We start from the raw sequence: 13,457 nt of genomic DNA on the forward strand, positions 1-13,457 counted from the left end.
CATCAATCTAACGAGTTTGAGAATTTTGTACTCTGACGATATTTCCTCTGACAGTCTTACACGGCAAGGATCAATCTTGCGTGATAACTACTATTTAATTGCGATAAATTGACGCGACAATTGATTAATATATATTGACATCAACTTCGCTGTTTTCAGCATTAACGTGACATTAACGTGCGCGTTGAACATTTTGTATCCTGACGATATTACCTTGTGTGTTACACAGCGAAGATCAACGATCAACGATAATTTGCTTAATTGCGATAAATCGATGCATAATATATTGACGTCAACCTTCTCTGTCTTCACTATCTTCAGCATCGATCTAACGTTATTACGCGAGTTGAAAATTTTGTACCCTAACGATATTTCTGAAAATAAGTGTTACACAATAAAGATCAATGTTGCGCGATTACTACTATTTAATCGCGACAAATTGACGCATAATATTTTGACGTTAACTTCGCTATCTTCAGTATTAACGTGACACCAACATACGCGTTGAAAACTTTGTATCCTAACAATATTTCTTTGAGTGTTACGCAGCAAAGATCAACGCTGCGCGATAACTGCTGTTTTATCGCGATAAATTAATACATTACTGTTACTTAATCAAAATAAATTGATGCATAATATATTAACACCAACCTCCTGTTTTCAGTATGAATGTAACATTAATACACGTTGAAAATTTTGTATACTAACAATATTTCTCTCTGTGTGTTAAGCGGCGAAGATCGCAGCTGTGCGATAACTGCTACTTAAATCGCGATAAATTGATAAATATATTGACATCAACCACGTTGTCTTCGGCACGCATCCTCAGCGGAACTGAAGCATGCAATCGTCGACGGGCTCTCAAGGCAGATCTTATCCGCTTTATTGTTATGATGGCAGCTTATGAATTATAGGTATGCGCATTATATAAGCGTACTTATAGGGAAGATCGAGCGGATTTTAATGACCCGTTCTATAAAGCACTATTCTGCCATATATCCGCGCTTATCTGACCACCAATCTCAAAAGCAGTCGGTGAAAACGTTGGGAGAGTCTTTGTTCACTTCGCAGCGAACTTCCTCGAGGCGTGTAACTTCGAAAGCAGAGGCAGCCAAGTATATGTATAGGTATACCTGTACACGGACGTTTCGCGTTCGTGACGCCGTTGACCGGGGCTCTGATTCTGTAACTCTTAACGACAGTGTCGTTATCGTTGCGCAGGTGTAATATATGGTAAAAGCTATGTGCGTGACGACAATATATCTAACGATAACGACGCTGTCGTTAAGAATTATAGAATAGGGATACGAGAGCTTGCGCTCACTTAAAGCAAGTAATCTGCAATAAAAAAGAAATGGAACAAAAAATCGCGTGTAATCCATTTCCATAAAAAACGGATAAATAAAAGTTTGATAAATGGAAATATAATAATCGTTCCAATCGATTCAATATATTATACGCTCGCTTCTTTTCACGTCACGGAGAAGACTAAGGCAAACAGATGTGGACGAGAAAGATAGAGGCTCGGTAGCAAAATGTTGAAAAAGAAAAATATGTACGCAGAGACCGTGGAAATTTAAAGGCCAAGATAAAAATGTATCAATTCTTGTTGATAATGTAGTTAAATGTAATTTCTTATGTTATTTCTTATATTAATTGAATCGATTTCATTAATGAATGTTGGTAGTATTTGAGAGGGAGGGATGGCATTGAAGTGAAATAAATACCGATATATGTATTAGGCTCTGTGATAATTAAAGAGAAAATTGGGCAAGAACCCAATTCCTTTTTCTTCAAAATACATTTACTGGGAAAATTTCATTAATCAAAAATACGAGATATGAGAACTATCGTTTTTACGCAAAAATTTACGGATGTAATCTGCCGTTATAAATAACAGAAGCGTGCGTACCTAGAGCTTATGGTAATCTCGTCGTGTGTCACGCGACGAGAATGCACGCGTGCAAATGCCAATATAGTAATCAGTATTGTAGCTAATAAAAATATTTCTGATGTAGCGTTTCTTGCGATAAGAGAGTGTGTACTAATCATATATAAAGCGGTGTGTAATAATCATACACCACTTCTTCATATGTTTACGTGTTTCAAGCACGTAGTTATGTACACGAGATATTTTCCAGAACGAGGCGGGTACGCGGCTTTCTGCAAATTTCTAAGCCTTAGCTGAAATATAATCAGATCTCGTGCACAGAACTCTCAATGGACACCGTTATTGCGCTCGCGGATAGACATACGCGCGTGTTCGAGCGAGTGCCCTCCGCAGACCTCGTCGATTCTTCGCCGATTTTGTACGGATAAAATTCGCTTCGAGATAAATTCCGCGTCTCGCAAACATTATCGTTAACGATTCATTTTAGGCTGCAATCGAACTGTTCGTAACAGTGGTTCTCCCAAGTTTTCCTGGTATAGGCTAATATATTTCTCTACTGTGGAATGGATCATTTCCGTTGGGAAGAAATTTTTGTATTTCGATTAATATATACAGAAAAGAAAGAAGTGTCAAATTAACACTGATATACTCGTATATATACGCAACAATATATAATAATCTCTAGGAAAAAATAATTCTGCTGTTGTAGCAAAATCATCATTGCTATTGCATATTCGTAATAGTGAACAAAATTTAGTTAACCCAACTAATTTTACGAATTATTCGTCATTAGAGTAAAATCTGTTTTGTTGCGAGAATAGAAAAAATTAGTTGTGTATTTGTCTTTAGAATCGCTTTTTGCTATTGAAGCAAAATAATGTATTCTTATAGCAAATACACACATTTGCTATCAGAGTAAAACTATTGCTCGTTAGCCTCTGCATGGCATATTGTTGATCAGAACTCGGCTAATTTTGTGAGATATAAATATATTCATGCATAAGACAGATACATTCCCTTTGTATTTCAAACCACGTGACATCAGTTATTGGATTTTGCAACGTGATCTTCTTCCGAAGATTACGTGATCCAAGAATGTAAACGCAATCGATTATTAATATTAACTTAATTATGCATAGTTGCATCAATTTACTTCAAGCATTTTAATTAATCGCAAATGCTTGTAAGTTTATAAGAATTTCAACTTTTTATTTCAACTTTTTTTTCTTGGTTGAACTATATATAAAACTTTGTTTAACTATATAAATGACTTTATTCAAGCAAGTTTTCTTCGTTTAACTCAATATAATCTCATTTCAAGATTATATATTGTTGCGTATATACGAGTATATCAGTGTTGAATTGAGACACTTTTTTTCTATTTACATACAATTTTTCTGTGCGCACGTGTTTGCCCTTTAGTTATCGATTAAGACTCAAATTGTTTATTTATTGACTTCATAATGTGTCACTCGAAATTAATAAAGAATATAGAAGAAAAATATCAAGATCGATAAAATTTCCAGTTAATGACCTGGTAATCGCTTTTATATAGTCTGTTATTACATTTATAATTAAAAAGAAGGTTACAAAAAAGATTTATGAGAAAAGAGTTAAGAAAAGTAGAAGGAAAGAAGATAAGGCGACGATATTTTATTTGGGATATATATATAATTTTATTTTATAAATACAATTGTATAAAAGCATTTATAAAATATAATTATTGTATTCTGGCTGGGATAATATTTTTTGCAATAGTCTTTATAAAATGCTTGTTGACATCAATAATATTAAATTGTGTATCAATTTAATAATGTAAAATTACATTTCTAACATAAAACTGCGTTTCAAGCCTGAATAGTAATCAAAAGCATAAACGCGAAATTTATAAAACTCACAAAAATGATTATTAGGCATAAAATCCTACCTGAAAATATTTATTCTGTGTTACACAATATATATAAATACAATTTATATCTTCTTATATGATGGCAGAAATGTGCACCGGGTTATTTTTCGTGTATTCTGTCCTAAGTCCTAATGCCCCATTTCCGAATTTCCATTCGACTCGTATAGCTGAGAGACACTATATTTTATAATTTTATATCGTCGCGATCGCAAACAGGATGCTATCGCGTGATGCCGCGGGCGTTGGTAATAAATTTCGCGGATATATGAGACGCATCAGGTTCTGTTTGCGCGTACGCGAAGGAGAGGAGAAAATGTTGCTCCTCCTCGTTGTCATCGTCGTCGTCGTCGTCGTCGAATAGAACGAGACGATATAACCTGTTGCTGTCGGGAGTAACGACGTAGAGAAGAAGGGAAAGAGATGGTATTTTATATCCATCCACCTCTCTCGTAAAACCCAATGGTTGAGTGCGATGCAGATACGATCGGTACGAGGTACGACAGAATGGGCGAAGATGCCGACATATGTCACACCCAACCATGTAAAGGATGATCGTGTCTTCTTTTTTCTTTTTACCTAGGACTCTCATTACGCATCCGCGGGTTCGCGAACGACGTATACTCCGCGACGTCGTCATCTTTGTCCTTTGACGAAAGGCTGTTGTCGAGACCTTTGGACGATCGGAGTCCTCACGTTCAGAAGGTCGCGGACTTCTTTCACTTTTTATACATTTCTCAGCGGCGAACGAGTTATATTCAGGTCTGCGCGCTCTTGAGACTAAAGCGAACGAGTAAAAATAATATATTTTAATCTCTTTATTGGCACGTTTCCCTCACGACTTGATGACCTACCGCGTGGTGTGTTTAATTAATCAATTTTTTAGTACATTTTTATTTTTAAAACAAAAGTCGTTTTAGTTTGACCCAACTGGCCAAATTAATATATTATTCATAAATTGCATAACGTTTCGGCCGAAACGTTGTGCAATTTATGAATAATATATTAATTTGGCCAGTTGGGTCGAACTAAAACGACTTTTGTTTTGAATTATTTACTGGCGACGGAAGTTACTGTTTAATTTTTATTTTTGTCACAATCAGAAATATCGTATTGTATGTCCAACGAATTATGCACTTGTTTCCTTTTGATGATGCGACTTTATTATAATTAGCTTCCATATATCTAAAATCTAAATCAATGCTGGATAATATCATATTTAATTAATTTCAAAGAAATTTCTGTCTGTCACTTTGGATCTCTGGATATTTGCAATTATCCCCACAAATAATGTACGAATAATCGCGTCGCTATTAACAGTACGACTTCCGGGGGAGATTCCATCCGCGAGATCACCGTTGAGATTTTCCCTTGCTCGAGCTCTCTCTCTCGTAAAATTCTCGGCGCAGCAGCACCGATTTCCACTCGTTCAACTCGTTGCGTGATACACTATAATATTGCACAATGCTTTTAATTCCCATTCTAAGATCATGCCGCCTTGCTTTAACGCGTCGGGAGGCTTTGAGGGCTATAACTCCGTCATGGTCGTTAGTCACCTTATGACACCTTATGAATCTTATTGGCGTCTTGACCTGCAGCTATAACCGTGCAATTATACGAACGGTTGAAGACAATATTATAACGCGGTAAACGTAAAAAAAGAAAGGACCCCGCACACATCACGGGGAAAATTGGCCTCCCGTCGAATTTGCTGAAATTGTAGTATGATGTAGTTCATGTCGTCCTGATCAAGAGTCATAATGGGCCCGAGGTCAAAGAATGGACAGTTCCCGAGATACGGGAGGTCAAAGGTCAATAACAGTGCCTTATTCGAAAATTCTATTCTTTGTGTGTATCCGCACGTGAGCAGTGTTGTTGTGTGCGTATGTGCCATTCTACGTGTGTGTGTGTGTGAGCGTAGCCTGGTTTAATACATGGCAATAGTAATATGGCGTTCGCAATATGGCCACCTACGAAACTAATGCACGGATCGAGATCAAACTTGGCCAGCATGTTCACCGTCGAAAAAGGGTTTTATTTTTATTTAAGCATGCGTACCACAATGAGTGGCCATATTACCCTCACTGACGTTATATTGCCATCTGATCTCGTACTCTCCGGTGTGACACAATGGCAGAGTTTCAAGATTGGTGATAGCTAATGAAGACAATCGGTGTAGCCAGAGCCGAAACTCGCCGAAGTGAGATTCGGCTTCAAATAACTAAGCGAGCCGATTCTCGACGACTCGACCTACGAAGCTACGTTCACATACAAATACACATACATATGCGTAATATATAACATGAATATGTAAAAGCCTTATCGCCAATCTCAGCATGCCCACAGCTACTCTTTCGATCAAATAAGGATGGTTCTCGCGCGCCGCCACCGTTAACATGAATATGCGTGAATAAATAACACATCAGTAGTTTTTAAGTTGCAGTTTCTCTTTGGAACTCCTCAGTTTTATTTTGGGATTGCTAGAAGAAACATACTTAAAGTGAAACTGTGGTTCAACTGGAATCTAAACATTATAAATTCGGAAATAATGGCTAGTAAGTACCTACTAAATATATATACATATATCAAAGAAATGTTAAAGATTTAAAATTTCTTTTAGAAGGGACACTACAAAAATCCCTCTTATTATTTTTCCTCAAAATTATGTGTTAACTCATATTATATAGATTTCACAGATGCACGAACGATGGAATGGCTATTGTTATCTTCGCCGATGCCAATTATTTTTATATTGCTGGCTTATTTATACGTCGTCTACTTTACTGGACCGCAATTTATGGAAAACAGAAAACCGTATTCGTTGAAAAGGTTTATACAATGTTACAATCTTTTTCAAATTGTTGCAAATTTTTGGCTAGTGTTTAACGTCATGACAGATGGTAGACCGTTCACTGCCGTGTGGAGATATTGCGAGTCACTCGATAAAATTTGCGGTCGTAACAGTGAAAAGGTATGTTAAGCTTTTAAATTGTCAAAAATAAGGAATAATTTGGATTTAAATTAGTACACTTTAAATATTTGAGAATTATATAATAAATAATTGTTACTCATACGACATACGCAATAATATTGATAAATTTGAACATGTGAATTTTTGGAGAATAGATATAACTCTGTAAGAATTAACAGAATTAAGATAATAACGATTTCGCAAATAGATATAATTTTCTTATTGCAGCAACTTGAAATTATATGGTGGACACTGTTGCTTAAAATAATTGATCTCATTGAAACCATAATATTTGTATTGAGGAAAAAAGATCGTCAGCTCTCATTTTTACACACGTACCATCATATTTCCACGGTTATCTATGCTTGGACGACGCTCAGACACTCTCCGCACAGTTTCCTCATGACTATCATAGTACTCAATTGTTCTATACACGTCATAATGTATTCCTATTATTGTCTGAGCACTTTTGGATCGAATATGCAACGAAGACTTCTACCATTCAAGAAGTGGATTACTCTTATACAAATGGTAAGCTCTGAATTTAATTTGTCGATATACTTGTTGATATTAAATATTGCTTTTATTAAAACAGGCACATATAGCATTCATAACGGTGGGCAGTTCGCAAGGTTTCATACTTAACTGCGGTAATATGAGTGTGAAATATTTTTCTATCGCGACATTCCTTAATGGCATTCTAAACTTGTCATTGTTTTCCAATTTTTATAATTCTTATAAGAAATCGAAAACCTGATTGTGAAGTACAATTTTGTTGAATAAAGAATGAGCATTATTATTAGATTAAATATGCGTAATTCTGATATACAATGCGTATTTGAAATTGTAATGTATTACAAAATGTCAAAGCTGTTTTTTCACTTTTTCGTAGCGTTGTCAATTAATTAAGCATTTACGTGTGAATAAGATGGAATATTTTCGCGCGTCTCACAAATGCCTTCGTCGCTCTGCCGTCTGTATATGTGTACATACGAATAAAGAAAACTAGACCGATTGGCTGGCACCAGTTTCGGTGCACGAAACGCGAGAAATATGAAATTTATTTCCTCACGGACTTTGAATTGGTATATTATTCAAAGTGTTTCTCACGGTTTCGGCTCAATCTTTCGCTTCTTTTTCCTTACGTCTTTTCATCGTCTGGTCTTTCCACCCGCCTCCTTTTCATTTCATTGAATCCGTGCAGCTGTATCCTACAAATCTAGACGTAATTCCAATGTTTTCCATAGCCTATTAAATGATTAAAAACATTCCCAGATAGCCAAATGCTGTGAGTTTGCTGCCATGTTGCCAACGATCGTTAATGCAACTAATTTTGACAAACTCGGGACAAGGTGAGACAGCATTATGCTTGTCGGGTTGAAATCATATGAATTATATTTCTATTAACAGCAAATTGCAACGTGACAGCATCAATTTGTGAGGGATTTGTGATAGCACGACATGTTGCAGACAACATAACGTACCAATATTGAGGACCGTTTGCTCTTGAAATTGCGTCAACTGATTGCATGTATAAGCAGTCGTGTAGCTGTATTTGTAACGTGTTCTATTTCGATGTCAGCAAAGGACCCCGCACACATCACAGGCAAAATTGGCCTCCCGTCGAATTTGCTGAAATTGTAGTATGATGTAGTTCATGTCGTCCTGATCAAAAGTCATAATGGGCCCGAGGTCAAAGAATGGACAGTTTCCGAGATACGGGGGGTCAAAGGTCAATAATAGTGCCTTATTCGAAAATTCTATTCTTTGTGTATATCCGCACGTGAGCAGTGTTGTTGTGTGTGTATGTGCCATTTTACGTATGTGTGTGTGAGCGTAGCCTGGTTTGATACATGGCAATAGTAATATGGCGTTCGCAATATGGCCACCTACGAAACTAGTGCACGGATCGAGATCAAACTTGGCCAGCATGTTCACCGTCGAAAGAGGGTTTTATTTTTATAATTCGAAGTATAGGTTCCAATGTAAATCCGCACGAATATAGAAAACGGACTAACTAAGAACCAGGCGCGGTAAATAATGCGCAAAGTTTTATTTTTATTTCTATTTTACATATCTTCCAACCTTGACTGCACGCCGACTACATTTGTCAGACTTGAAACACAGCTCCGGTTGGAGCTAATTAAATCGATTCGATTTAATTTATGATGCTATTTGCATCTAAATAACTGTAAAGAAATCATTGCGAAAAATATTATCTCAGCCAGGGTCGAATCTGGAACATCCTTCATTCCGTGAAGGTGTCGTACCAATTCAAGCACTGAGGCATGTTACATGGGGATTTTACTACTCCAACCGGAGCTGTGTTTCAAGTCTAACAAATTTAGTCGGCGCGCAGTCAAGGTTGGAAGATATGTAAAATAGAAATAAAAATACAACGCATTATTTACCACGCCTGGTTCTTAGTTAGCCCGTTTTGTATATTCGATGCGGATTTTATTTTTATTTAAGCATGCGTACCATATTGTGTGGCCATATTACCCTCAGCACTGACGTTATATTGCCATCTAATCTCGTACTCTCCGGTGTGACACAATGGTAGAGTTTCAAGATTGGTGATAGCTAAGGAAGACAATCGGTGTAGCCAGAGCCGAAACTCGCCGAAGTGAGATTCGGCTTCAAATAACTAAGCGAGCCGATTCTCGACGACTCGACCTACGAAGCTACGTTCACGTACAAATACACATACATATGCAGAATGGCACATACGCACGTCAACACTGCTCACGTGCGGATATACACAAAGAATAGAATTTTCGAATAAGGCACTATTATTGACCTTTGACCCTCCCGTATCTCGGAAACTGTCCTTTGACCTCGGGCCCATTATGACTTTTGATCAGGACGACGTGAACTACATCATACTACAATTTCAGCAAATTCGACGGGAGGGCCAATTTTCCCTGTGATGCGGGGTCCTTTACGCGAGTGAAACCGAATATTCCCAAACGGGAAGAAAGGAAAGGAGATGGAAAAATAATAAACGCGTTATTACGCGAGCCAACTCTTTCTTCGCTTTCTTTCTCGACGCGTTGATAAAATACGGATTTCCTCCGTATTTCGTGGACAGAATAAGAACAAATAAGAACGAGGCGAATAGAATAGGATTGAACTATCTGAACCATATCTCGAAGACGGACTCTCCACGGATGCGGGGAGGACCCGAACGAGGTCGTTCACCGAGATACATCTGCGCGGTTTCCGCAACGCGCAACGTACGTTAAAACGCCCCGTTTGGCGAAGAATGCATCCTTGTGGTAGTTGTGGTTCTCTCGCGCATAAGGCAGAACTTTTCCTCCGCCGCGGCCGCGCCGGCTCGAGCCGCTGATAATAACAGATCGTCGAGAGAGCGCACAATGGCGATTCGTGAAAGGCCCCTCCGCGTTTGTCTTAAATGCCATGTATTAAGCGCAGGCCGATCACAAAGAAACTGTACACAGGAACGAGCGCCCGCGAGTCTCTCGACAGCTGACGGGCGGATGACGAATGCGCCTCTCCGGGAATTGCCTCGTTAACGATTTCGCGTACGGCCGGCCGTTCTTCTTTTAGACATATAGGTCGTTGCAACGGCGAGGACAACGCGCAACCGTGTGCCAAGAATTTAGAGAACCGATGGATCGCCAGAAGGGAAAGAAGGGAACGGGGAAGAGGTCTACGCATAAACAACGGCGCGAAACGCGCAACAGCGTGCGCTTTGTATTCCTACAAAGTACTCTGCGGCGATCTAGGATATTTATACTGTCGCTTTGTATGCAAGCCCAGTGTCCCTTAGAACACGAAGTTATGGAGCGAAGCGGATTCGCGGATCGATTCCGTTCGCTCATTACGTTTGGTATTTGCGTTTGACTAAGTTTCAGACCAATTCGCCGCCGACTTTGCTCCGAAAGGAGCCCTTTGGAGTCGTCTTCGAAAGTCGTGTCCGAGAGAGAGAGAGAGAGAGACAGATCAGGCGATTCCGCGCTACCGTGTACCGGTCCGCGTTGGTACCTTTACGTTTAGCGCGAAATGGGATAGGGGCATTCTCTGTTCAGGACATAAATCATCTTACGTCGCTTTTTCAAGCGGTTACGAGTACCGAGGGACAAAAGGGTACCACGCGGTTGACGCATTACCGTCGTGAGTACCTGTCAAGAGCAAAGAAACCGGGGGCGGCAACGAAGACCAGGGGAGGGATAGAGACGCGAGGGATAACGGCAGGCATAAGGGAGGAGAGCCTCATGAGAGAAAAGACAGAGGAAAGAAAGAAGCTCGCCATTAATCGTAGCCCATGAAGCAGACGGAACGTTCGCCGGGAATGTCTACTAGGAGGGAGAGCTTTCCTGGTGTGGGCGGCTCACTTCCGGGTTTATTCTGCGATGGACTTTCGGTTCTGACTCTTGGTTACATTTATACTAATTACAAGGGGAACGACAGAGAAGGGGAAATTACAACAATACACCTGCACTCGTTTCGTCGTGTGCGTGTGTGTGTGTGTGTGAAGCTGGCGTATGTATCATTTTGTGGAAACTCAAAGTTGAGAATTCTGACTTTCTTTTTAATAGTTTTATAATTCTTTATAGGTTGGACAAATATATGGTTCTATTCATTAAAGCACAAAAATGCCTCAGGACAAACTGAGACGATCACCAAAAACTATTAAAAATTAAGCCAGGATTCTCAATACTTTATGAGTTTCCATAAAATAATACATCAGCTTTAAACACTCCGTTTTGTCACCTCGCGACGGTTTTAAACAGGCTTTACGATGATGTTTGCGTCGGTCGACTCTCATTATTTTCGCTAATTAAGCCCGCGCGGTAGCTTGATCCGCGAATATGAGGTTCTAGAATGACTCGAGATTCCAAGAGAAGTGCTTCCACAGGCATGAAGGCGGCAGGGGTCTTCAAGCATATCATGAGAGTATAGTATGTCAGAATGAGTAATAAAAAAATGCCAAGATAATATTAAAGGATTTAATAAAACGAACGTATATTATGTGCTTGACAGCAATAAACAAAATCCTTTTGCATTACATTGTATCTTTCCACCATCCATCCTGACATACCGCGGAGTGAATGAGAGCGCGAAGAGAATCAATGGAGATCAATAGATAGAGTCAGAAAAAAGTGCACGACGAGTGATAACGTGGGGAAGTCAGGGAACTAGCAATTAGTGCAGCAAGATCACTAAAATTGCATTATAAGGGCAATTGGGACATAGTAAAAGTAAAACCGCGTGCAGTGCACGGTGAACGAGATCGCATACAACTCGAAAAGCAAAGGATATCGTAATGAAAGGGGAAACTGGTAATGAACGCAAGTACCGATCATCATCGATTGTTCTAGGCGGACTGCGCAAATTACGGGAGCGATTCGCGGGCTAGTAACAGCCACAATAGTAAAAAAGTGAAAGTATACGTAATAAGCAATTGTAATAAATAAACTGAACAAGGAAGGCGCAATGAATCCAAAAGGTTACGCATGTGTGGCTCGAAGTTGACTGAGTTGACTCATGCAAGATCAGAAGTTGGCGCCTCTCAAATGTTCCGAATGTCCTTCATCCTATCCTTATATGTTAAATATCCAGATCAAAGACCTCTTTGATCCAGATATCTTACGCTGAAATAATTATCCACATTTCTGAGATAAAAAAAAGGAAAAAAGAGGTTTCTCTTAGAAAATACAATCTTTTTTTCCGAAAATCTGTGCAGCAGGAATTATAGCAAATAAAAAATGAGCACGTTTCACAATATTAGAGTACAAATTTATGTTATTGCTTATAACCGCACATCCATGGAAGATGCATTAAAAAAAAAAGAACGCGCAATTTATTTTGTCACATTTTATAATGTTAGACAGACATCAGATATGACGACTATGATAAGGGTTAAATACATTGGTATGAAATCAAGATTATTTTCCTATAAAGTGAGTCATACCAATGGTATAAGATTATAATTATAATTACAGAATATTTGTCGAATAGCGATGACGCTGGACATTCAGAAACCATGTCTGTAGACAGAGAAGTGTTGGTGAACGTAAATTGTCCGATTAGGATGATACTCAATTACATAAGAAAAATTGCACGTGTCAGCAGTACATGTAAATAAAAGTGAAATAAAATAAAAATCTTTAAATATATCTATTAATTATATAAAAGTATTAACTTTATTGCTGATATAGCGTACGATTTCGATTTTGATAAATTACAACGTAGCCTTTTAGTTACTAAAATCAGCATTAAAATCTCATAGAAAACAATTTCTTTCAGGCGAGTTCGATTTGTGCGATGAAGTAAATTGTCAACTGAAGAATGTATCTTTTTATGAACCCTGTACAAATGGAACAGATATTCTTCAATCAGATTTAACATACTTTATCGTCACCTTCGAACGTAAATAATAATGTACGACTATTTTATTTATTAGAATTACAGGTAACATTTTTCAGGGGATGAGAACGGACAGATGATAAACCTCACACCGCTTCTAACTGGCAAAGCAGCCAAAAAATATTGCGACATTCTATCGAAGATCCAAAGACCATCGCGAAAAAATTCTGTTAAATCTACGCTCAAAAAGCATAACAACGTACAATAAATCTAATGAATAAATTACTTTACAATTGCAGCTGTATTGTAAAGTATGTGCGTATGATAGTGTTAATCCACGAAATACTAGACATGGA

The 13,457-nt window shown here is 38.4% G+C and overlaps 1 protein-coding gene across 1 annotated transcript; it reads left to right on the top strand.

Moving 5' to 3' along the window:
- Nucleotides 1-6,345: 6,345 nt before the first annotated feature.
- Nucleotides 6,346-7,797, top strand: LOC139775308 (very long chain fatty acid elongase 1-like). The gene is made up of 4 exons (XM_071711207.1): nt 6,346-6,352; nt 6,485-6,768; nt 6,997-7,299; nt 7,364-7,797. The coding sequence occupies exons 1-4, from the start codon at nt 6,346-6,348 to the stop codon at nt 7,523-7,525; spliced, it is 756 nt and encodes a 251-aa protein (XP_071567308.1). The 3' UTR covers nt 7,526-7,797.
- Nucleotides 7,798-13,457: the final 5,660 nt, after the last annotated feature.

The sequence above is a fragment of the Temnothorax nylanderi genome, unplaced genomic scaffold (genome assembly GCF_030848795.1).
Source record: "Temnothorax nylanderi isolate EJ_2023f unplaced genomic scaffold, tnyl_v1.0 TNYL_tig0096_pilon, whole genome shotgun sequence".
Taxonomy (NCBI): Eukaryota; Metazoa; Arthropoda; class Insecta; order Hymenoptera; family Formicidae; genus Temnothorax; species Temnothorax nylanderi.